General features: G+C 44.6%; 1 protein-coding gene across 24 annotated transcripts in view; it reads left to right on the top strand.

The window, feature by feature from the left end:
* The window catches only part of KCNMA1 (potassium calcium-activated channel subfamily M alpha 1), a 1,086,632-nt gene that overhangs the window by 691,833 nt on the left and 368,287 nt on the right, over positions 1-26,512 (top strand). For all 24 annotated transcript variants that reach the window (XM_073596784.1, XM_073596787.1, XM_073596785.1 and 21 more), the window contains exons 12-14: positions 7,265-7,347; positions 17,836-17,905; positions 18,581-18,736. In XM_073596784.1, coding sequence (XP_073452885.1) covers positions 7,265-7,347; positions 17,836-17,905; positions 18,581-18,736 — 309 coding nt within the window. The remainder of the gene's footprint in view (positions 1-7,264; positions 7,348-17,835; positions 17,906-18,580; positions 18,737-26,512) is intronic.

Genomic DNA, 26,512 nt, shown 5'->3' with positions numbered 1-26,512 from the left:
GTTGCCATCGCCTAGATCAAGCAGAATAGGCCCTTCATGTAGATGTTTTCAGTCTGATATGCCAAAAATGGAGGATTCCAGATGTGGACATCTTAGCGCCCAGATTCAACAACAAACTGCCTCTGTTTGTTGCCAGGACCAGGGATCCTCTAGCTCCAGCCTCAAATGCCTTCATAATCCCTCTGTTCAGGCTATTTTACTTCTTCCTTCCAGGGAAAATCCTACCTCGTCTGCTCAACAAGAGAGAAAGACTAGAGGAAAACCATGATTCTTATTGCACCAAACTGGCCCCAAAAACGTGGTCCAAAAACAGACTCAGACTTCTTGCTGATGACCCAAGACCTCTTCCCAACAGACTATATCTGCTATCTCAAGGCCCTCTATTCCATTCTGCTTGAAACTCAGGTATGAAAAGGATAGAGGGGTTTCTGAGTCTGTGATTCCCACCTTGCTAAAAGCAAGGAAAGCCTCCTCCAGGAAGATATATTATTGCGCCTGAAAACCATATTTTGCCCACATTGTGACCACAGGCACTTCAATCCCAGAAATGACTCTGTAGGTTACATAGTTACATAGTAGGTGAGGTTGAAAAAAGACACAAGTCCATCAAGTCCAACCTATGTGTGTGATTATATGTAAGTATTACATTGTATATCCCTGTATGCTGCGGTCATTCTGCCCTTCCTACAATCAGGTCTTTATTATGCCCCCATTGCAGCACCCTGTGCTTCCTTGGGATCTTGACTTGGTTCTCTCTACCCTGCAGAAACCACCCTTTGAACCTATCAGGGATACCCCCTTAGAGGACCTCTCATGCAAATTAGCCTTTTCGGTCACTATCACATCTACCAGAACCTGTCTCTGACCTGGCAGCTCTTTCCTGTAAAGAGTATTTCCTCAGTCTAACACTATACTTCAACTCACTTCTGACAAACTATGGGAATTAGAGGAGGCATATAGCTCCAGCCCATCCCTTGAAAACCTAGAAAGAGTGAAACTGCAGGCACGTCTAGTCACACAACTACACATAGAGAAGGCAAAACAGCGTGTCTTTTTCTGTAGGCAGAGGGTGTACGAACAGGGAGAAAGGGCTGCGAGACTGTTGGCGTATCTGGCCCACATAGACGATAAGCCCCCAGTCATGGTATCGCTAGCTGACCCAGAAGGGCGTAATACAAAAGACCCAGGACAGGTGGCTGCTAAATTTAGACAATTTTATTACAAGCTATACAAGCCTCAGAGCACATACACACAAAGAGAGATTTGTTCGTATTTATCTTCCATACAGTTCCCCCAGCTGAACCGAGAGCAGGTTGAGCTTCTGCATGCACCTATTACAGAACATGACATCACAGAAGCAATCGCACAACTAGCCAAATCTAAGGCTCCGGGGATGGACGGTCTACCTCTGGAATTTTATGTAACATACTCGGATATCTTTGTTCCCAAGCTGTAAGCGTTATACCAGTCCATTTTTTATCAGAACTCACTCCCCGAATCTATGCAGGAAGCCCAAATCATAGCTATCCCAAAACCGGGAAAAGATCCCCATTTCCCTGAGTCCTACAGGCCTATATCACTCCTGCGGGTAGATATCAAAATCTTAGCTAAAATCCTGGCCTCTATGTCCCTCCATTACCACTTGCTAGGGTATCCAAGATTAGATACTTGGGTGTGGAGGTGACGAGGGACCTGGTGGACTATACTCCTCTAAATGTAGCTCCATTGTTTAATTTACTGAAAAGTAAAACGCAGACATGGTCTAGATTGCCATTGGGGGTGATGGGATGGGTAAATTTAATTAAAATGATTATACTGCCTAAGATCTTATATCTGGTTTGGCATGCCCCTCTATACATCCCCTTAAAACTTTTTAAGCAGATGGAAGCTATTTTAAATCCATTTGTCTGGGGGAATAGTAGACACAAACTAGCTTGGCAAACCTTAAAAAACCCCACAGATATGGGAGGCGTATCCCTCCCGGATCTACAGGACTATTACCTAGCCTCACAGCTATCCCATATGTACCATTTTCACACGTCGAAAATGCAGCGATACAGATCTCTGGTTTGTGACATACCGGGACACCCGACATATACACCGGTTCAGGCTATCCTACGTGGGAAAAAAGCATCAGGTCCCACTGCGCGGTACAACTCGGGCATGTTGATACATCACCAAAGAATATGGGAAATTTCCCTCAAAAAAGCAAAATGTGGGGAAATTTCACTCACACACCCCATTAATAGTCAGATGCCGGAACTGGGAACAATTCCAGATTCAGTAGTCTGGGCTAGACATGGAATAATATATCTCCATCAGGTCCTATCCGCTTCTGGGCTTAAGCAGTTTCAGACCCTTAAAGAGGAGTTCTCACTTCCACACCAACTAGCATTTAAATACTTGCAGCTCCGTCACGCACTTAGAATTCAGTTACCGAATTTGGATCTAGGGATGGAGAGCCCCCCCCCCCCGTGCTGGTTATAGTTCTGGGAGATGACCCCTCCAAGCTGATATCACACCTGTACTACACAATTGGACAACGGGAAGTGGCAGCTGTGTCACACAAAGCTAAGATGGTGTGGGAACAGGACATAGGGCCCATAGATGACACTGACTGGAACGAGATTTTAGAGGGAACCAAGACAGTATCTTCCAAGATGTCCGATAGACTGACACAAATACTGTATATATAGTTCATAAAGCCTATTTGACACAGATGAGAATGGCGAAGTTCCAGCACATGCCGGACCGACGTGTCGCTTGTGCAGGGCTGATTCAGGCTCGTTTTACTATCTTATATGGAGCTGCCCTCATGTCCAGACATATTGGGCGCAGGTTGTCCGTTTCCTCAATGACAATATGGGGTCCCCTGTGGTGCTAGACCCCAAGTTATGTATTTTGGGGCTTCTGCCAGACGTAGAGGTGGATAAGTATCACACAATATTAATTTCTGAAACATTATTTTAAGCGCGTAAGGTGATAGCTCAGAGATGGGTGCGGAATGTACCCCCCACATTACAGATATGGAAAAAAGTAGTAAATGATACCCTACCATTCAAGAAACTGATTTACGCACACAGGGGATCTTAAAAAAAAATATTCTAAGATCTGGGACAGATGGTTGGAGGACGGGGAGACTTGTGTATAGTTGTGGCTGTGACAGACCTAGCCCGGAGAGAGACTTTTGGAGGGGACTGAATACTAGCCTCTTGCCGATCGATCATGGGCCCTGGCATTTGGGGGAACGGTGCTCTTTGTGAGCTGTATGCCTGAGGACCCTTGAGGTGGTGTTACTTTGGATTCAGGTCCATATCCCCCCAAGAGACACAGACTCTGGGGACCCTGGATTTGCCATATTAGAAATAGTGGCTGATTCATAATGCTGGGATAAATACTGTTAGGAGATGCTGATGTCAATTCCAGCCACCTGTCTGTCTGTTGCCTGCTAGAATGTGTTTATTGTAAATAAGTCTAGTATGGGATCTAAGAGTCATTAGATCCCCAACACAGTTCTGTGTTGATTTGTGATAATGTTGATTGTGTTTGCTGAGCTACAAGACGGCCAGTCTGGCCTAAAGGTCATGACTGAGTCATCTAGGCTGTCTAAAGGGATTAGTTAATTAGCCCATGTTAATTAGGTTTCTGGTCACAGGTGTATGTTCAGAGTAATATGAGCAGGAGGTATGCACCTCCTCCTTTACTGTATAAAAGAGCCTGTATTCCTTTCAATAAAAGATTCCTGGTTGAACTTACATACAGCCTGCCTGGTGTTTGTTCTGAGCTATCACAACTGGATTTGAACGGCACATAGTTGTAGTTCAATTCCCGGAGCATCGGATGACCAGACCATCAGACGTTGCAATCTGATTCAATAGCCACAGAGGAGTGTCGGGAGAGTGAAACCGAGCGAGCAGGGGCTCGTTACAGTGGCATACCCGGTGCGGTGCTCCCCTACATCCCTGGCTCACATTGTTTGCAGGATGGATTAATGTATAATTCGATTCATTACACCTGCAAATATATGTATGCACACCCTGCAACACTTTTGTATGCTTAAATTCGCTGTCATAATATGTAATTGACCTTCTATGAATATATGTACCTGAATGGCTTGTAAAATGTGTTTTATATCAATAAAGTTGTTTTTTTTCCCAAGTAAAAAAAAAAAGAGCATTTCCTCATTTTTCACAATGACTAGGTTGTATTAATTTCCAAGGCCATCCTTTCTTTCAAAAGTTGCTTAATTCCACCTGATTGAGGACTCTTTTTCTCCCTTTTTCCTTGCTACAAAGCATCCAAAGGAAATCTCTGTTTCCTGGACATAGTGAATCCATTAGCGTATAATTCAAGTCAACTGCTCCAATCAGATGGATAGATTTCCTCTTTGTCCTGTTTTCTGGACCTCACAAAGGACACCCTACTTCAAAGTCCATCATTCTACAATGGATTTGAAATCTGATTGCAAGAACCTACATTCTCAAAAAGAAATCTCCTCCTGTACTTTCACATGCCCATTCCACCAGATCAGTGGATGTTTCATGGGCAATTTGGCACCAAGCCTCAGTTGCCTAACTGTGTAGGACCACCACCTGACTTTCTGTTCATACTTTTTCAAAGCTTTATAAGGTGGACATCTAATCTTCTGCTGATGTAGCTTTTGGTCCCAAGGTTCCTGCAGCGGCTCTCTGAGATTGGGAGTTTTGATCCTTGTTGGGCATTTTGGCAATATTCTGTTTGCCTCGTTGTCACCCACCCTTTCAATTTGTTGCTTGCGGTTGCTCCATGGTGTGTGAATATTCTGCCTGTGTCCTGTACTGTACAATTAAGGAATTAGAAGGAATATGAATAGGTTTTTTTTGGGGCTTTAAATGAAACGCATGTGAAATACATCTCCATCCCTAAATCTGTAGAAAAAAGGGGAGTTTTGGGACTTTAAATGAGGCATTTGCGGCATCAGAAAGAGAGTCAATATAAAAACAGTGTTTATTCTCTTATAGTAAATACATAATATGTTTGCATGGTACATACATAGGTTTATATCCATATTCATAATATGTGGCAAAACAGTATATATAAGAACTGACAACAACAAAATGGTACATTGTATGATAGATAACGTTTTGCTCATAAATTTACATACCCTGGCAGAATTTATGATTTCTTGGCCATTTTTTAGAGAATATGAATGATAACACAAAAACATTTCTTTCACTCATTATTAGTCTTTGGCTGAAGCCCTTTATTATCAATCAACTGTGTTTACTCTTTTTAAATCATAATGGCAACAGAAACTACCCAAATGAGCTAGATCAAAAGTTTACATACCCCAGTTCTTAATATCGTGTATTGCCCCCTTTAACATCAATGACAGCTTGAAGTCTTTTGTGGTATTTGTGGATGAGGCTCTTTATCTTCTCAGATGGTAAAGCTGCCCATTCCTCTTGGCAAAAAGCCTCCAGTTCCTGAAAATTCTTGGGCTGTCTTGCATGAACTGCATGTTTTGAGATCTCCCCAGAGTGGCTCAATGATAATGAGGTCAGGAGACTGAGATGGCCACTCCAGAACCTTCACTTTATTCTGCTGTAGCCAATGAGAGGTCAACTTGGCCTTGTGTTTTGGATCATTGTCATGTTGGAATGTCCAAGTACGTCCCATGCTCAGCTTCCTGGCTGATGAATGCAAATGTTCCTCCAGTATATTTTGATAACCTACTGCATTCATTTTGCCAACAATTTTGACCAAATTTCCTGTGCCTTTGTAGCTCATACATCCCCAAAACATCAGCGATCCACCTCCATACCTTTCATCATAGGCCTTGTTGACTCCTCTCCAAATGTAGCATTTATGGTTGTGGCCAAAAAGCTAAATTTTTGGTCTCATCACTCTAAATGACTGTGTCAGAAGGTTTGAGGCTCGTCTCTGTGCTGTTTGGCATATTGTAAGCAAGATACTCTGTGGCATTTGCGTAGTAATGGCTTTCTTCTGGCGACTCGACCATGCAGCCCATCTTTCTTCATGTGCTTGTTGACTCCTCTCCAAATGTAGCATTTATGGTTGTGGCCAAAAAGCTACATTTTTGGTCTCATCACTCTAAATGACTTTGTGCCAGAAGGTTTGAGGCTTGTCTCTGTGCTGTTTGGCGTATTGTAAGCGGGATACTTTGTAGCATTTGCTTAGTAATGGCTTTCTTCTGGCAACTCGACCATGCAGCCCATCTTTCTTCAAGTGCCTCCTTATTGTGCATCTTGAAACAGCCACACCACATGTTTTCACAGAGTCCTGTATTTCACCTGAAGTTATTTGTGGGTTTTTCTTTGCATCCCGAACAATTTTCCTGGCAGTTGCAGCTGAAATTTTAGTTGGTCTACCTGATCGTGGTTTGGTTTCAACAGAACCCCTCATTTTCCTGTTTTATACAGTTCAACTACCTTTTCCCGCAGATCCTTTGGCAATTCTTTTGCTTTCCCCATGACTCAGAATCCAGAAACATCAGTGCAACACTGGATGAAAGATGCAAGGGTCTGTCAGGAGTCCAGAAATGCATTGACCTTTTATACACACACTCTAATTACAAGCAAACAGATCACAGGTGAGAATGGTTACCTTTAATAGCCATTCAAACCCCTTTGTGTAATTTGTGTGCATGTTATCAGGCCAAAATCACCAGGGTATGTAAACTTTTGATCAGGGTCATTTGGGTAGTTTCTGATGCCATTATGATTTAAAAAGTGTAAACACAGTTGGTTGATAATAAATGGCTTCAGCCAAACACTAACCATGAGTGAAAGAAATGTTTTTGTGTTATCCATATTCTCTGAAAAATAGCCAAGAAATCATAAATTCTGCCAGGGTATGTAAACTTATGAGCACAACTGTATATAGCAGCTATCCTCGATGACATAGACCACTTCAAAGACAGTGTATTAAAATAAAATCTGAATGGCGCACATTTTTTTTTTCTAAGATGAGAGGAATTTTCACTTACCTGTAAATTTCATATCTTGGAGTAGAGTAATGAACACAGGCCAACCCCCTTCCATTCTATAGTTTATGCTAAATCGCTTGCTACAAAGCTGAGGACTCACAAAGAGTGGTAGGGTTATAGGGGAGGCACCCGGGGGGGGGGGGGGGGGTGCCTCTTCTAAATCTTTGGCAATGTCAATCACCTGTAGGTATAACTCATGTTGTATAAATATTCTATGTAAATTATTCTCATGTAGGGTTGTTGGATGTGTGTGTAATATTCTGTCATCCATTTCAGATTGAATCAGCAGATGCCTGTCTGATCCTAGCCAACAAGTACTGTGCTGACCCTGATGCGGAAGATGCGTCAAACATAATGAGGTACATTTACATGTAATTTGAATCTAATAGCCAAAAAAGTGAAATTGATATGTAGAAAAGAAGGTATAAAAAAAAGAATTACTGCCCAAAATATGTAACCAAAGTGGCTAAAGGGTTTGTAAAGCTTCTTGTTTTTTCATCTTAATGCATAGGATGCAAAAAACACCTTGCACTCTCCGGCCCCCCCCGAGCCCCTGTTTTACTTACCTGAGCCCAAATCAATACCTGAGCCTCAAATCAATGACGCGGCGTGCCGTGGGGTGGGGCCGAGTGATACACTCGGCCACTACAGCCGCCGACTGTATTACACAGTAGCGTGCCCGCAAGCTAACCCCCTTGGGAGAGCGCTTCCCAGAGGGGGTTAACTCTTGCGGGAAAAACCCAAGACAGCCGCCGAGGGACCCCAGAAGATGGGGATCGGGGCCACTCTGTGCAAAACGAACTGCACAGTGGAGGTAAGTATGACATGTTTGTTAGTAAAAAAAAACAAAAAAAAAACAAACCTATACAACCCCTTAATGCATCATGTATAAGACAGCATGACTTGGTAAACTCATTCTTGTTTTACAGTCAGGAAATGAGGTTGGCTTTTTTAAATTTACATTCTGTTTACATATATTTTGAGTTTTTTGTATTTTTTAACTTTGCAACATGCACAGTTCACCCATGAAGAGAAGCATTCAGAACCATTAGATCACAGTGTCAGGGATACCAAGAGCAGGCATCCATACATAGTTAGGTTGAAAAAAGACACAAGTCCATCTAGTTCAACCAAAAAAAAAAAAAATCATACAATCCTATATACACAATCCTTCACCCACAGTTGATCCAGAGGAAGGTAAAATAAAATAGCAAAGCATGCTCCAATTTGCTACAGCAGGGGAAAAAATTCCTTCCTGATCCCCCGAGAGGCAATCGGATTTTCCCTGGATCAACTTTACCTATAAATGTTAGTACCCAGTTATATTATGTACATTTAGGAAAGAATCCAGGCCTTTTTTAAAGCAATCTACTGAGCTTGCCAGAACCACCTCTGGAGGGAGTCTATTCCACATTTTTACAGCTCTTACTGTGAAGAACCCTTTTTGTATTTGGAAATTAAATATTTTTTCCTCTAGATGTAAAGAGTGCCCTTTATCCTCTGTGATGACCTTCAAGTGAATAACTCAACACGAAGTTCACTATATGGACTACTTATGTATTTGTACATGTTGATCATATCCCCCTTAATCTCCTCTTCTCAAGAGAGAATAAATTCAGTTCCTTTAATCTTTCCTCATAGCTGTGCTCCTCCATGCCACTTATCAGTTTGGTTGCCCTTCTCTCCACTTTCTCCAGTTCCCCCATATCCTTTTTGAGAACTGGTGCCCAAAACTGAACTGCATATTCCAGATGAGGACTTGCTAATGATTTGTACAGGGGCAAAATGATATCTCTCTCTCTGGAGTCCATACCACTCTTAATACAAGAAAGAACTTTGCTCACTTTGGAAACCGCAGCTTGGCATTGCATGCTATTATTGAGCTTATGATCTACCAAAACCCCCAGATCCTTCTCCACTATGGATTCCCCCAGTTGTACTCCCCCTAGTATGTATGATGCATGCATATTCTTAGCTTTGCTTTATCAACATTAAACCTCATTTGCCACTTAGTTGCCCAATTAGACAGTGCATTGAGGTCGGTTTGTAAATTGGAGACATCCTGTAAGGACGTTAATCTGCTGCATAGCTTGGTGTCTTCTGCAACGACAGAAATGGCACCTTAATCCCAGAACCTATATCATTTTTTGAGATATTAAAAATGAAGGGTCCCAACACTGAACCCTGGGGTACACCACTGATAACTTTAGACCACTCAGAGTTAAGGCCCGTACACACGATCGGACTTTTTGACAACAAACATGCAAATTAGCTGTTTTGGAGCAACATCCGACCGTGTGTACGCTCCATCGGACAAACTTTTTCTGTTTCCATCGAACTTTTGTTGGCTGTGCGAACAGACAAACTTTCCGGCAACAAAAGTCCGAGGGAGCAAAGTCCGATCGTGTGTACACAAAAGCATTGGACTTTTGTACAAACTACAGTACGCGGCCGCGAGAATGTTTCCAGCGAGAACCCATCGCGCTGGTTCTCGGCGACAGGGTACTGTACATCTTGCGCTGGCTACAATAGGAAAAACACATTTTCCTATTGCGGCCAGAGGGAATTCCCCTCTGGGGGAATACCAGGCCCTTAGGTCTGGTATGGATTTTAAGGGGAACCCCCTACGCTGAAAAAACGGCGTGGGGGTCCCCCCCAAAATCCATACCAGACCCTTATCCAAGCACGCAGCCCGGCCGGTCAGGAAAGGGGGTGGGGACGAGCGAGCGCCCCCCCCCGAGCCGTACTAGGCCGCATGCCCTCAACATGGGGTGGTGGGTGCTTTGGGGGAGGGGGCGCCCTGCGCCCCCCCACCCCAAACCACCTTGTCCCCATGTTGATGAGGACAAGGGCCTCTTCCCGACAACCCTGGCCGTTGGTTGTCGGGGTCTGCGGGTGGGGGGCTTATCGGAATCCGGGAGCCCCCCTTTAATAAGGGGGCCCCCAGATCCCAGCCCCCCACCCAATGTGAATGAGTATGGGGTACATGGTACCCCTACCCATTCACCTAGGGAAAAAAAAATCTCAATAAAAAAAACACACTACACAGGTTTTAAAAGTAATTTATTAGGCAGCTCCGGGAGTCTTTTTCCGACTTTGGGGGGTCTTCTTCCGACTTTGGGGGTCTTCTGCCGACTTCGGGGGTCTCTCAGGCCTCTTCTCCTTCTCTCCGGAGTCGTCTCCGCGCTCTCTGGTTCTTCTCCGGTGCCTTCTTCCTTCTGCCGGGCTCCTCCGCTATCTTCTGCTCTTTTGCCGCTCTTTTGCTAGTGGAGGAGACCGGACATCTGGATCGTCTTCTTCCCTCTTCTCTTCCAGAGATGTTGACACGACGCTCTCTCCAGCTGTAATGCTGTCTGTGCGCTCTGCTATGACTTATATAGGCGGTGACCCCGCCCCCTATGACATTACAGTCCCGGGGCATGCTGGGACTGTGAGGTCATAAGGGGGCGTGGTCATGTCATCCTATGTCCACGCCCCCTTATGACCTCACAGTCCCAACACGCCCCGGGACTGTGATGTCATAGGGGGCAGGGTCACCGCCTATATAAGTCATAGCAGAGCGCACAGACAGCATTATAGCCAGAGGGAGCGTCGTGTCAACATCTCTGGAAGAGAAGAGGGAAGAAGACGATCCAGATGTCCGGGCCACCGCTAGCAAAAGAGCGACAGAAGATAGCGGAGGAGCCGGCAGAAGACAGACAGACACCGGGAGAAGACGCCGGAGAGACCCCCGAAGTCGGAAGAAGACCCCCCGGAGTCGGAAGACCCCCGGAGCTGCCTAATAAATTAATTTAAAAAGCTGTGTACTGTGTTTTTTTCTTGACACTTTTTTCCCTAGGTGAATGGTTAGGGTACGATGTACCCCATACTCATTCACAAAGGGTGGGGGGCCAGGATCTGGGGGCCCCCTTATTAAGAGGGGCTCCTGGATTCCGATAAGCCCCCCGCCCGCAGACCCCCACAACCAACGACCAGGGTTGTCGGGAAGAGGCCCTTGTCCTCATCATCATGGGGACAAGGTGCTTTGGGGTGGGGGGGCCACAGGGCGCCCCCTCCCCCAAAGCACCCACCCCCCATGTTGAGGGCATACGGCCTGGTACGGCTCAGGAGGGGGGGACGCTCGCTCGTCCCCACCCATTTTCCTGACCGGCCGGGTTGCGTGCTCGGCTAAGGGTCTGGTATGGATTTTGGGGGGATCCCCACGCTGTTTTTTCAGCGTAGGGGGTTCCCCTTAAAATCCATACCAGATCTAAGGGCCTGGTATGCCTCTGGAGGGGAACCCATGCCAGTTTTTTATTTAAAATTTGGCGTGGAGTTGCCCCTCATCATTCATACCAAACATAGTGCCTGGCATTGGCGGGGATCCAAGTCGGATCCCCGCACCAGTGTGAACCCGGCTCGCAAGGTGTCAATCTCGCCAATAAATGTGGCGAGATTGACACAATATCAGATAACAATACAGAAGTTGACCAAAGGGTGGTGGTAAAGAGCCGAAAAACCACGTGATTTAGTGAAAGTTGGCTGGAAAAGCCCTGTCGTTTGTATGCAATACAAACTTCTGGCCAATGCCCTTTGTTCAAAAATCCAAGGGAAAGTTTGTACAAAGTCCTATCGTGTGTATGGGGCTTAAGAATCATTACCACTACTCTCTGAATTTGTTTTTTTAGCCAATTTTCTATCCATTTACAAATTGATCTTTCAAAGTCTGCAGACTTTACCTTACACATTAGTCATGTGTGGGGAACGGTGTCAAATGCTTTTGCAAAATCCAAGTATACCACATCCACAGCCACCCCTCTGTCCAAGGTTTTACTTACCTCCTCATAAAAAGAAATCAGGCTTGTTTGACAACTTATGTCTTTCATGAATCCATGCTGTCTGTTGCTTAAAATATTTTTTCCAGCAAGAACTCGTCTATTCAAGTTATAAGTACGCTGCGCTATCAGAATGGCTAATATATAATTTAGTGCTAAATTACAAGTGTAGGGATACTGTGCTCACTTGTAACATGTGTGGAAAAAAAACAAAATATAAATATAAAATACATTAATAATAGGTACTAATGTGCAGTAACTAATAAAGTAAAACAAAAGTGCTCCAATAGGTCTGTGCAATGACCAAACAATGATACATAAATATTTCAAAGTGCTAGTGCAATGTTCAAAGAATAATAAATGTTCAAAAAAATTAATCCATGCGATTCAGTGCTGCATCCATGCGAATTAGTGCTGCATCTATGCAATTCGGTGCTGCGGTGCTTTGTGCAATGATCAGATTCATAGTCCATAAATATTCCAAAATACATCCATATGTGTCGGTGAACACAAGATAAAGTGCTATGTGCTCATACAAGTGCTCCCCCCCCAGGTGATAGCCCCTCACCTTAGGGCGTGTGACCTTGCTGTTAGGCTTGGTCAAAATACGGCTTAGAACCTCTAAGGGTTCGGTAATATATGCAGGATCCTGGATGGATTACACTAAGTGATCATTGCACAAAGCACCGCAGCACTGAATTGCATAGATGCAGCACTGAATTGTAGGGTGTGTAGACTTTTTATTTCCACTGTACTTTGCAGCAAGTTTGCATACAGTCTTTTTGAAGAATTCCCATTTCTGTTCTGTGTCCATTGATGCCAATATTCCCTCACAGTCTGGAGAGTTCTGGAGAGCAGCCCTCATCCTTGGAAAATTTGTTCTCTTAACCACTTCAGCCCTGGAAGAATTTACCCCCTTCCTGACCAGAGCACTTTTTGCGATTCGGCACTGCATCGCTTTAACTGACAATTGCGCAGTCGTGCGACGTGGCTCCCAAACAAAATTGACGTCCTTTTTTTTCCCACAAATAGAGCTTTCTTTTGGTGGTATTTCTTTTGGTTTTTTTTTGCGCTATAAACAAAAAAAAGTGACAATTTTGAAAAAACTCATTATTTTTTACTTTTTGCTATAATAAATATCCCCCAAAAATATGTATAAAAAAAATTTTTTTCCTCAGTTTAGGCCGATACGTATTCTTCTACATATTTTTGGTAAAAAAATTCGCAATAAGCGATTATTGATCGGTTTGTGGAAAAGTTATAGCGTTTACAAAATAGGGGATAGTTTTATGGCATTGTTATTAATAATTTTTTTTTTTCTTTTAAATGGCAGCGATCTGCGATTTTTATCATGACTGCGACATTATGGCGGACACATCGGACATTTTTGACACATTTTTGGTACCATTGTCATTTATACAGCAATCAGTGCTATACAAATGCACTGATTCCTGTGTAAATGACACTGGCAGTGAAGGGGTTAACCAATAGGTGGCAGTGTAGGGGTTAAATGTGTCCTAGGGGCGTTTTTCTAACTGGGGGGGGTGGGCTGTGTGTGACATGTCACTGATCTCTGATCCGATGACAGGGAGCAGAGATCAGTGACACTGTCACTAGGCAGAACGAGGAGATGCTTGTTTACATTAGCATCTCCCCATTCTTCCTCCCCGTGAGGCGATCGCGGGTATCCCCGCAGCGAGTGAGTCCGCGGGACCCGTGACCCGACTCACGGAGCTTGCCGCCAGCGCCTGCTGGCCGCCTCTTAAAGGGGAATGTACAGGTACGTGATTCTGCCTGTACGAGCCCTTCTGCCGCAGTATATCTGCGGGAGGCGGTCGGCAAGCGGTTAAAGTTAAGTGTTTTTATCTTTCACGTATGTGTTTGTTGCTTGCAGCTAACATTAAATTAAATCATGTTATGGTCACTGCTACCCAGTTGTTCTTTTATATGAATATTGGTAATAATCTCTGCATGGTTTGAGATTACCAGGTCCAGCAGAGCGTCATTCCTAGTCGGGGCCTCAATAAACAGGACCATAAAATTGTCTTGTAATAGGTTTATACATTTTTGCCCTTTAACTGTCCCAGCAGTGCCATTACTCCAGTCAATTTCTGGGTAGTTAAAACCCCCCATTATTATCACTATCCCAGCCCTTTCCATCTGTGCAAGGAGCTGAGTCTCCACCTCCTCGTTAACACTGGGAGATCTATAACAAATTTCAATGATGACCTTTGTAGTACGCACACCCATGTACAGTTCCACCCATAATGCTTCAGACTCATCACACTCTCCATCAACTAGGTCCTCTTTCACACTCAATTTTAGATCACTTCTCACGTAGAGACAGACACCACCACCCCTCCGTTTTACCCTGTCTTTCCAAAAGAGAGCATAGCCAGGAATATTAATAACCCATTCATGAGAAGAATAAAGCCAAGATTCAGCAATACCAATTAGATCATAGTTCTCCTCATGCACCAGAGCTTCCAACTCACCTATTTTGCTTGGCAGACTTCTGGCTTTGGTAAACAAACACTTTAATTCATTGTCACATTTTGTCGCATACAGCAGTAGAGATGGCCAGGTCTGTGTAGATGCACTTAGGAGACTGAAATCAGACTGTGTATAATAAAGCACATTTATTAATAGTGAATCAAAACACCAGCAAAGGAAATACACAGCAAATGTGAAGCTATAAGTGAACCATAACCAAGTGAACAAAATGCCTAACTAGCAAATTTAAGATACAGAAAACCTAACTAACTATAATACATTATATACAAAATGGGGAACATGGACCAACAAGGTAAAACAAGAGGTGCAAGGTACCATTGGGAAGGGGGCCAGAACTGGAATCGCGAACAAGGGGAGCAGGTAAAAGGCAGCAGGACACAGGGTATAGGTACAGGGCAGGATTAAGATCAATTAGCAAGTGGTATCTGGCTAGCAGGCAAAACACTGAAGCAAGAGGAAAATGTAGAGGAAGGACTAAATACCCTCCAAGTAGCCAGCATCAGGTGAAGTTTAATTGCTGGAATCTGGGAGACACCTGTTGGTGGACACCGGAACTACAACCTTCTGGTTCGAGGACCACAGTGTGACCAGCAGGTGATTCCGTTACTGACAGACTTTTAAGCTAATTGCTTTCAGCTTCAGTGCACCACCAGCATTAGCATAATGACATCTTCATGGCAGGGTGATGACCATGAGTTTCAGCTTAAATGTTAGGAGGTGAAATGGACTCCTTGTTAAATACTGCACACCCTAAGGGTCCTAATATTGATTTGCATATATTTTGATAGAATATTATATACACACACACACACACACACACACACACACACACACACACACACACACACACACACACACACACACACACACACTGGTTGGTACATATGTATTTCACCTACACATGGTGATGGGCTTGCTCTACAACACCCTCCTGCATTGAACTGTTTTTAATGCTTCTCTGAATAAGGGTGCAGGACAAACCTGCATGGACTGTTCCTGGAGTGTCCCTGTCTAAAGCATGGTTTACCAATGCCATTACTATAAATGGAGAGGGGGAATTGCGAAATTGGGACTTTAAATGAGGCTATTTTGGCTGGGTAACGCCATGTACCTCCATCCCTGTCAACTATGGCGAAACATACACTAAAGCGGCCAGGGCAGCAAAGTGTAGCAAAGGAGGTGGGACTTTATATGAAGCTCGTGGTGACAAAAAGAACAAAATGGTGGAAAGTAAAAATTGTTTAATATTGCATAGAAACATATTTAACCAACATAGCATTGCACATACATGAAAATGCACCCGTAACTAGGCGCCAAAGTCTATAGTAGCAAAAACTGGTAATAACATGTTTACAATCATGTACAATAATAATAAAATTTAAGGGGTCCACCAGTGTTCATGCAATGTAAAAACATTAAAGAGGTAACAACTGCACGGTCAATAGTTCTTAAATCCTTAATAGGTACAGTTGTAAAAACTTTCATATCATAATAGGTGTATAAATGGTTCACAACATCAATAATCTTGACGCGTTTCGCGGCTTGAAACCACTCTTCAGGAGCAGATATGTGAATTGTCTGTAATAAAAAATGTGTAGATACTCAGTATCAAAATTGGGGGAGTATGGGTAAAATTCCACCCAAAAACCCGGGTAGGGCATGTAAACTTACTAGGTATGTACACCAAGACACATGACGTCCAGGTCAGCAGGCCAGCCCAAAGTCAGTAACAGGAGCCGAGAGGGCGCGTCCAATGGCGGCAAGCAACACAAACAGCGAACACGGCAGACCAGCACTCCCAGGCTCATCTGATGTGAAAAAAGTGGTGAGAGACCTCAGTGTGGGGCAATGTGAAAAAAAAACAACAAAAGTGGATGCAATGATAAGGAAATAGGAATAGGGGGGGGGGACTGGGGGGGAAAGTGGTGAGGGGAAGGGATAATTAGTGGTCAACCAGGGGTGAAGGTGAGAGACCATGGTAGAGGGTCAACACCAAAACACCCGGTGTAAGGTAGGAAAGGAAGTGGGAGAAGCTGGGAAGTGTACCTGAATGAGAAGGAAGGAACGTACAGTCCAACCAAAATGTGGAGACTATCTGGCGGGGAGCCCAAGGAGCACTGGAACACGCCGGGGCCGCCGCCCACATATATGTGCCGCCATGGACCCGCCCCCAACGCCACACCACACAAATGTAAAGGGAGGGGCATCCGTACGCCGACGCACAGGCAAGGAGTTGCCCAGCGCCGAACTGATCCCTCCCAACCGCTCGCGCAGATGGAGAGCATCCGCCGGAAGGGCCACGTCACGGACACCGCACAACTATTGACCGTGCAGTTGTTACCTCTTTAATGTTTTTAAATTGCATGAACACTGGTGGACCCCTTAAATTTTATTATTATTGTACATGATTGTAAACATCTTATTACCAGTTTTTGCTACTATAGACTTTGGCGTCTAGTTACGGGTGCATCTTCATGTATGTGCAATGCTATGTTGGTTAAATATGTTTCTATGCAATATTAAACAATTTTTATTTTCCACCATTTTGTTCTTTTTGTCACCACAAGCTTCATATAAAGTCCCACCTCCTTTGCTACACTTTGCTGTCCTGGCCGCTTTAGTGTATGTTTCGCCAATGCCATTACTAGCTGAGCCTGTGTTTCATAAAACATCGTACTTGGATGCAGGCAGTGCTTTGTAGTGACAGGCACCTGTTTTTGAACAAAAAGGATGAGTTGGTAAAGCAGCTTATATTGGCAATTGCTAACTAGTCAGAGACTAAAATGTTAATCACCCAGCACCTGCAGCAGTTGACTGAAGCTCAAGAGCTCCTCTTAAAACTGAACTACACGGTTTGAATTTCGTAAGAATTTTCTCTCGAAAATCAGATGAAAGAATTTTCGTATGAATTTTGCACCTTTAGTGGGCTGCAACAACGGCCTATTTTCGTGCGGCAATCAAATTTGAGGAATGGGACATGTTGGAAATTTTTAGAAAAACAAACTATTTTCTAATCAATGATGGGAGAATCGTGCAAGAAATGTAATAAAAAAAGAAAATTTACGGAGAGAAAAGAAGATTCCCAGCCAAGAAAATTCTTTTCTGTAGCAACATGCGGTGAAATTGAAGGCATGGTCGGACAAATTTCGAAAATCAATGGTGGCATCATCGGATCACAAAAAAAAACGAACTTTCTGATTTTGAAAAGAAAATTTGTTTGAAATTCGACCGTGTATGGCCTGCTTTAGCAGCAAGTGAATCTGTGTCTACAACAGCAGATTCAGATTTTACCCTAATGCAATTTCCATGGTATTGAAGGATCTGGAAACACAGAAATATCCTTGTCTACCTATATTGTTAATGTTATTCTGGGAGGAGTTAGAAAGAAAACAGAGCTTGAGTACTGATATATATATATCTTTAGGCAGTTGTCATGTTACATTAGCAACCATGAGATTAAATGATTGAAGAAGCTTTATCTTACCTGTAACTTTGTTTTCACTGTCCCTTATCTTCCAGAGTCATCTCGATAAAAAACTATCATCCAAAGATCCGGATTATCACACAGATGTTGCAGTATCACAACAAGGTGGAAATGTTGCTTATTTGGTTATATTTAAAGCTAACTTTAACATAAATATGTACAATAAATATAGATATGGGCATCACAGAGATGGGAAGTCATGTACAGCAATAAAAGCATTCCAAAAGTTTTAACCCTTCTCTATTCAGCTTTATTTTTTTTATTGTCCCTTTTGACAAATGCTTCCACAACTTCCTCTCCTGATAGAAAATAAAGATAAATCTCCCTTTTAGGGTAACAGACTACAATAAAAGCCTGATAGAGGCTGTAACCCTTCCCTGCTGTATTTAAAACAAAACAAAAACATTTTGGCTGGAGGTGGGCTTTAGGTTTGCTGAAGAATTTGATTTGCTTAATATGTAACCCTTGAGTTTAATAGATCATTTGAGTTGCCAAGATAGGAAATATAGATAATAGATTATTCTATATGCATAGTTTCCTATGCTAAGTAGTATAAGAAAATATTCAGCCACATGCTTTCAAAATCTTTTGGGTTTATTGTATTAGGACAAACACCACTATGCGAAGTCCAGTAACACTTAGAAATGTATCAAATTTTCACTAATCTTATTGGTTGCCATGGGTCACTGCAGTTTGAAATTGTCATTGCACTTTGTCCTGTTGCATAGCCTTCATGTTTTGCCTTTTGCTTATATTCATGTTAGTTTAATGTGCTTGTAGGCTCATCTGCTAAACATCCCTAGCTGGAATTGGAAAGAAGGAGATGATGCAATTTGTCTGGCTGAGTTGAAGCTTGGCTTCATTGCTCAGAGCTGTCTGGCACAGGGTCTATCCACCATGCTTGCAAATCTCTTCTCTATGCGTTCTTTTATAAAGGTATGAGTTTTTTCTCTTTTAATTCTTGACTTTTTTACGTTTGTAGATCTTTCTTTCTGAGGTGGTTAAATGTGCCAGATGACCAATAATGTGCGTGTATATATAACTAATGACCATCAATATCTGTTAAGGTTTTTCATACACACAGATGCTGGAATATCATATCAAGGCTGGGGAGGCCTATATTATGAGGTCAAAATCTGTCTTTGCTCAGCTCTATTATCGTAACATGAATGCTTTTGAACTGTCAAGGGCAAACTGCAAGCTTTTTATCGTCTTTTAATAATACATGATACCTGCTGGGTGAAAGCATAGTTGCTTTTTTTGTGCAGTAGATCCTACAAATAGTATAAAATATTTTTATTCCAAACCAGTTCTATGTTGATGTGAAACATATTTTAATTAACATATTTAACATATGCTCAGAAAGATACTTGTAAATTATGTCATTCTTTTTTCTTTCTCATCTATTGACGGACACAGGAAGACTTTCAAACTTTGGGTTATACTGCCACACCTACAAAAGGATTCGAAAACAAAAAAAAAAATAGGCAAGCCCAGGATAACCTCCCCTACTACCAGTATGCCTCAGTTTTTTTCTAGTGTCCCAGAAGAATGTTTTTTTTTATTTTTATTTCTTCAGCTCTGTTCTTTAGAAGACTTACTTTTTTCTTCTTCTTCGATTTTTTACTTCAGTCAAGACTCTTTTTTTTTCTACATTGCTGCTGGAGCTCTGTCTCTTCAAATGCAGCTCTCAGGTCCAGTCATTCTCAGTCTGGTTTTTGGAGTACTCAGGAGCTTTCTGAATGTGACATTGCAGGGATAGTCTGGAAGTAATCTTTGGGTGCAGTGTTCTATGCAGAGTGCTTGCCAGACTCTGTTCTGTTAAAAGTCAGCAACAGAACACTTTCCAGGACCAGAGCCACTGTTTGAAGATTAAGGTAGTGAGTAGGTTGGTCAGGCTGAGCACTGAATGGTACATTGTTTACTTCAGTCTCTGGATGCCCTAATTCCCAGTTCCTGCTGTTTTGCAAGGTGTTAACGCTGTGGGACTAGCACTGATTTCACGTGCTGGGTAGAGTGTCACATGCACGCTCTTTTTACTGCTGTACAGAAGAAAGCATCTTCATGCTGTTGCTCCTGTTTGCAAAGAGCCTGCTGCCCACCTACAGTAATCTTGGTCACCTCTGGCCATCCGACTTTCACCTGCTACTATCTGGTTTTCATGAGTACCTGAGAATGTGCTTCTTACCCTAATCCTATATGTTACCTTACCAACACAAACTTGCACATGTCATTCTAGACTACTAACCATTTTAAGGCTGCTGGTAGCGCATCTACAAATGGTGCCAATATCTGCAGCTGGAAAAAAATGTATTTTCTACTCTGGGTCTTCTTTAGCTCTATTGGGTGTGATTGTATCGTCTCACCTTTTGGTTGTAGTTTTTACCACAGTCATGCAAAACTTTGATTTAAACCACTCAGTTATTTGCTGGCTCTGCAAAGGCCACAAACTCTTGCGCCCTTTCATGCTAATTCTTTTTCTGATTTGCATGCAGCTTTAGTGGTTAAAGAGCTTTTGTGGCAGTTTCTGACACTCTAATCCTTGACTGCTAAGCTTACTCCTGAGGTGCAGTCTACTGCTATTACTCCCAAGTTAAAGGAGACTGTTTCAGCCTTTATTAAGGCAGTGTACACCACTCTGAAGCTAGAGGATTAACTTGTTGCTTCTACCAGTGCTGTTTCTACTCTTGGGTTGTTTAATACTTAGGTTGTAAAGACATTCCCTTTGCACCCACTTTTCCAACTATTTTTCTATAGAGATTGCAAACAAACACTACCTAAATGCTTATTGGCATTGTATATGTTTGGTAAGGGTTTTGTGTAGAAGCGGCTTATTCTCTCTGTGAATCAGTGGCGTTGCTATGGGGGTGCGGGGAGTGCGGCTCGCACCAGGTGACACCCACCAGAGGGGTGACACCGGGGCCGCCGCTAAACACTACTATAGATTGCCTCGGAGCGGTGCGAGCAGGGCATCCAGCAGTGCGGGGGAAGCTGCCTATAACACACTCCCCCTTCAGGTTAAGCTGTCACTCGGAGATCTCCAATATCTCCGAGGCAGCCGAAGTTGGTGGGCGGAGCTGGGTGTGTGGCCGCGCCGCCTCCTCCACTCCTCCCATAGACCCCTTCACACTGGCTGATCCCGCAGCTGAAGAGATAGTGGGCGGAGCTGGGGGTGTGGCCGCGCCGCCTCCTCCACTCCCTCCACTCCTCCCACAGACCCCTTCACACTGGCTGATCCCGCAGCTGAAGGAGATAGTGGGCGGAGCTGTGGGTGTGGCCGCGCCGCCTCCTCCACTCCTCCCACAGACCCCTTCACACTGGCTGATCCCGAAGCTGAAGGAGATAGAGGCCAGGACACAGCAGACCCGCCCAAGTTCATCTGCAGGAATGAGGCATGCTGTAAGTTACTGCACAGCACACTCTCACTGCATAGACTCCTAACCTGCCCTGTGACACCCCAACCTGCTCTATACTACCCCAACCTGCCCTGTGCCAGCCATGCCAACCTGCTCTATACTACCCCAACCTGCCCTGTGCCAGCCATCCCAACCTGCTCTATACCACCCCAACCTGACCTGTGTTACCCACACCTGCCCTATACCACCCCAACATGCCCTGTGCTACTCCAACCTGCCCTGTGCTACTCCAACCTGCCCTGTGCCACCCCAACCTGCCCTATAGCACTCCAACCTGCCCTGTGCCACCCCAACTTGTCCTGTGCCATTTCAACCTGCCCTGTGCCACCCCAACCTGCCCTATACCACTTCAACCTGCCCTGTGCCACTTCAACCTGCCCTGTGCCACCCCATCTGCCCTATACCACTTCAACCTGCCCTGTACCACCCCAACCTGCCTTATACCACTTCAACCTGCCCTGTACAACCCCAACCTGCCCTGTGCTACTTCAACCTGCCCTATACCACTTCAACTTGCCCTATACCTCTCCAACCTGCCCTGTACCACCCAACTTGTCCTATACCACCCCAACCTGCCTTGTACCACCCCAACCTGCCTTGTACCACCCCAACCTGCCCTATACCACCCCAACCTGCCCTATACCACTCCAACCTGCCCTGTGCCACCCTAACCTGCCCTGTACCACCCCAACTTGTTCTGTGCCACTCCAACCTGCCCTATGCCACTCCAACCTGCCCTGTGCCGCTCCAACCTGCCCTGTGCCATCCCAACCTGCCCTGTACCATCCCAACTTGCCTTTTACCACTCCAACCTGCCCTGTACCACCCCAACTTGCCTTTTACCACTCCAACCTGCCCTGTACCACCGCAACCTGCCCTGTACCACCCCAATCTGCCAATATACCACCCATACCTTCCAATATACCACCACAACCTGCCCTATACCACCCCAACCTGCCACTATACCACCCTATACTACCCTAACCTGCCACTATATCACCCTACACTATAATTTACAGGGGCCGGTTTGGGGTGCGTCCCATGACCGTGCGCTACATGCAGGGTGCTGGGCAGCCTAGACAGGAGGGGGGTGACACCATGTTTTACTGCACCAGGTGACACCAACCCTAGTGACGCCACTGCTGTGAATCTAGTGGCGGTGTCATGTCTTAAAAGGGCTTTTACCATTCCAGTAGAGGATGTAAGGGCAGCATGAGGCCTAGTAGCACTAGAGTCATCGGTTCGAATCCCAAACATGGCACTACCTGCATGAAGTTTCCATGTTCTCCCTGTGCGAGTGGGTTTCCTCTGGGCACTCCGGTTTCCTCCCAGATTCCAAAGACTTGATGGTAGGTTAATTGGCTCCTGTTTAAATTGGCCCAAGAATATGTATGAATGTAAGTTAGAGACCTTAGATCGTAAACTCCTTAATGGCGGAGACTGATGTGAATGTTTAATAAATATGTAAAGCGCTGCGTAATTTGACAGCTCTATGTAAGTACCCATAATAAATAAATCTGTCTTTAAGGACCCAACTGATAATCCCTCTCTAGAGCTCTGTGCTCAGTGTTGGTCCTGCTTGTTATCTGATCCTAGCTGTGAGCTTACTTTGTCAAATTATGTCAGACTGCTCAAAATCTCTTAAAAGACATCTAACTGCTCCTGAGGTTGATCCTTCACTTATAGAATGTATGGAGCAGATAGCGTTCATCTGTGATGGTTTGAAATCTTGCATGTGTATTATGTCAATACATACAAGGTTTCACAATTTAATTCCCAGAATGCCTGCAGTGTAGCACTATGGTAGTGAGTCACACCAGCCATTCACACTCATGCGTGCTCTGTCCTACCATGCTCTTCTAGGTCGCAGACCAGTTGACTCAGTCTTTACAGAGTAGTATAATAAATTACATGTGTGTACCTTGCTCTGTTGGTGGAAAATTAGTGACAGGAATTTGGAGCAGCAGATTAACATAAAATTTCGCGTGAAGATTGTCAAAAGTGCAAGTGAAACTCTGTTTACAACATGCTTTATGGTGAACTTTCCATGAAGAAATCAAGTGTTTATCAATGGTATAGGTGGTTTGAGGAGGGCAGGAACAGGTCCACAAGGAGACATGAAATGGGCAGCCAAAAATGAAAAGGACAGATGCAAATGTAAAGATTGTCTGAACCCTCATACGCTTAGATCGAAGATTAAGTGTGCGAATGATGACAGAAGAATTGAACATGAATAGGAAAACAGTGTGGCAGATTCTAAGGGGATTTGAGAATGAGGTTTAAGGTGACTTCAATCTTGATAGGGTTATTACTGGTGATGAAACATGGTGTTCCCAGTATGATCAGGGAAAAAAAAATGCTAGAGCCTGCAGTCGAAAACAAAATTTACCTCGCCCGAAGAAAGCACACATATCTTGTTCCCAGTTCAAAACTATGTTTTGGGTTTTTTTTGCTCACAATGGGACATAGAACAGGGTACATTTGTCAACCCACATTGTTACTTGGAAATTGTGAAAAAGTTACAGGAACCTGTTTGGAGGAATTGACTGGAACTCTGGCCTGACAAGTGGATTATCCGCAACAACACTGCTCCTGCACATGATGCGTTAAAGTGGAGTTCCACCCAAAAATGGAACTTCCGCTTTAAGGGAGGTGACCCCCTGACATGCTACATTTGGCATATAATTTTTTTGGGGGGGAGCATGTACCCTCTTTCCAGAGGGTCCCAGCTCCCACTTCCTCCCGGCGTACCGCGGCACCGGAAGGGAGATCACAACTCCCCCCTCCCTCTCGGCAATCATCTGAGACACGTCACAGGTCCCAGATAATTGCCCGGCCAGTCATAGCGCGGGGCATGGCTCGCGCATGCGCAGTGGGTACCCGGCTGTGGAGCAACAGCCGGGCGCCCACACTTACAATGCCGGCGCTGCAGAGAAGAGGGGGAGAGGAGCGGGGCTTTGCTCCCCCGCATCGGTGGACCCTGGGACAGGTAAGTGTCCGATTATTAAATCTCAGCCGCTGCAGTATGTGTAGCTGCTGACTTTTAATTTTTTTTTTAGCAGAACTCCACTTTAAGTGTTTGAGTTCCTGGCCCAGAAATATATTCCAGAAACTTGACCAACCACCTTATTCCCCTGACTTGGCACCCCGTGACTTTTGGCTGGTTCCAAAATTAAAAGATGCTGCAAAAGGATACAGAGTTGATGACATTCCTGGAGTTTACATGTTCTCCCTGTGCCTACGTGGGTTTCCTCCGGGTCCTCTTGTTTCCTCCCACATTCTGGTAGGTTAATTGGCCCCTGTCTAAATTAGCCCTAGTATGTGTATGTATAAATGTGAGTTGGAACCTTAGATTGTTAGCTCCTTGAGAGAAGGACTGAATGTACTATATATATATATATATATATATATATATATATATATTGTGACATTGGGGATTGTTCAGCTCAAGTGGATAGATGCGTTTTGTTGCAGTGAGTCCACATCAGAGAGGCATTTATAGTTAAGGGCCTGGTAGCCCATGTTTATTAAAGGAAAAAAACAAAACAAAAGTCCATCCAGGAATCCCACACAGGGGTCCAAGCTTCAGCAAGTAAATACAATAGAAAATCCAAATGAAAATGCTAGCCCACCTGGCTACTCTTCAGCAGTATTGCAGCTATAGGGAACAGGCCCCTCAAACAAGCTGCTTGGATGCACACAGTCTTAGGCTCCTTGGTCACACACCGTTTCAAGAGCTTCAATGCACACAGCTTCTGGCTCCTTTGACGCACACAGCTTTACAGCCCTTCAATACACACAGCTTCTGGCTCCCTGGACGCACACAGCTTTGAAGCCCTTCAACGCACACAGCATCTGGCTCCTTGGACGCACATAGCTTTGAAGCCCTTCAACGCACACAGCATCTGGCTCCTTGGACGCACATAGCTTTGAAGCCCTTCAACGCACACAGCATCTGGCTCCTTGGACGCACATAGCTTTGAAGCCCTTCAACGCACACAGCATCTGTTCTCACACAGAGACAGTTACTAGCAGCCACTGCTCCAACTTCACCTTCCTCCACCCTTTCTGCTCTCACCAGTCCCTCGTTATATGGGCTGTGTGCACCTGGGCACACACCCTGCTGGCTGTCCACAAGACCCGGACACAGGGTTGGAGATCCCGTCCCACCCAAGACTCTGAAGGATCTCCAAACTACAGAGCCCCATAAGGAACTAGCAAAACCTGGAGAAAACTGCCAGAGCAGTTCTCTCCACCTCAAACCTACACTCTGTAGCTCTGCACTCAGACAATATGCAGACTCTGTGTCCACTTTAACCCCATTTTCATAGTGACAGAGCCTTGCTCTGCCACATACCCCCCCCTCTTGTTTCGATCCGGAGGGAGAAACACCTGCACCCACCATAGCAGTTGGGACACTTCTGTGCTGGCCATCAGCCACGTAGGCCCAACCCTTTTTTCGGGTGTGCTTCCAGGTACGTCCCACCTTGGATCTTAACAGGGTCCTATAATTCCGTATACTCTGCCTTCCCTCTCTTCTCTTGGGGTTCCTGAGCATACTCTCCTCTCTTGGGGGAACTCTGCCTTCCCTGATCCTACCTTTCAGCTTACAGACGTCAGTTTTATCTTTCACCACAGGTCTTTCAGGTTCAAAAACCTCTCTCTGGTTACCCACGGCAACCACGTCACTTTTAACAGCACCAAACATTAGCAGATCATACATTTCAATGACATCCTGTCGAACACAATCAGTGCCATCTATCTCAGTACTTGTTGTTAGGACCAGACCTGAGGAGGGACAAAACACAGGCAAGTGATTACACCCCACGGGTCCATAGCACAGCTTCACCTCACCTGTTGTCCAACACTCCATGGGTAACTGATCTAACAAATGACACTGATCCAAGCACAAACTACTCCTTTCTGATGTACACATTACATTGTTGCAGCAACCAACATTAGCACTTTCCTTTACAGTGTCTCCGGGTACTTTAAGTTGTACCTCTTTCTGAGTGATAGAAAGCATCTCTGCTAGTGCTGCGTCTATTTTGGGCCCTACCTTCTCATGAGGTTTAGCGGGTGAAACAGTATCCACGCCCTCTATTGACCACTGCTCAGCCGCACCTCGGACCACACCAGCAGAGATGTTTATAGTCACTACACCAGCCGGAGAGACCTTTGATGTCTCCAACAGTTCTCCTGGGCACCTTCCATACCACTCAGTAACTGGGAGCACCCTCTCAGAGAACCTCAAGACTATCTGCCACACTGTTAATAAGCATTGGTCCCACCAATA

Source organism: Aquarana catesbeiana, linkage group LG08 (assembly GCF_042186555.1).
Source record: "Aquarana catesbeiana isolate 2022-GZ linkage group LG08, ASM4218655v1, whole genome shotgun sequence".
In the NCBI taxonomy this organism is placed as follows: Eukaryota; Metazoa; Chordata; class Amphibia; order Anura; family Ranidae; genus Aquarana; species Aquarana catesbeiana.
This window is presented reverse-complemented; position numbering and strand designations above follow the sequence as displayed.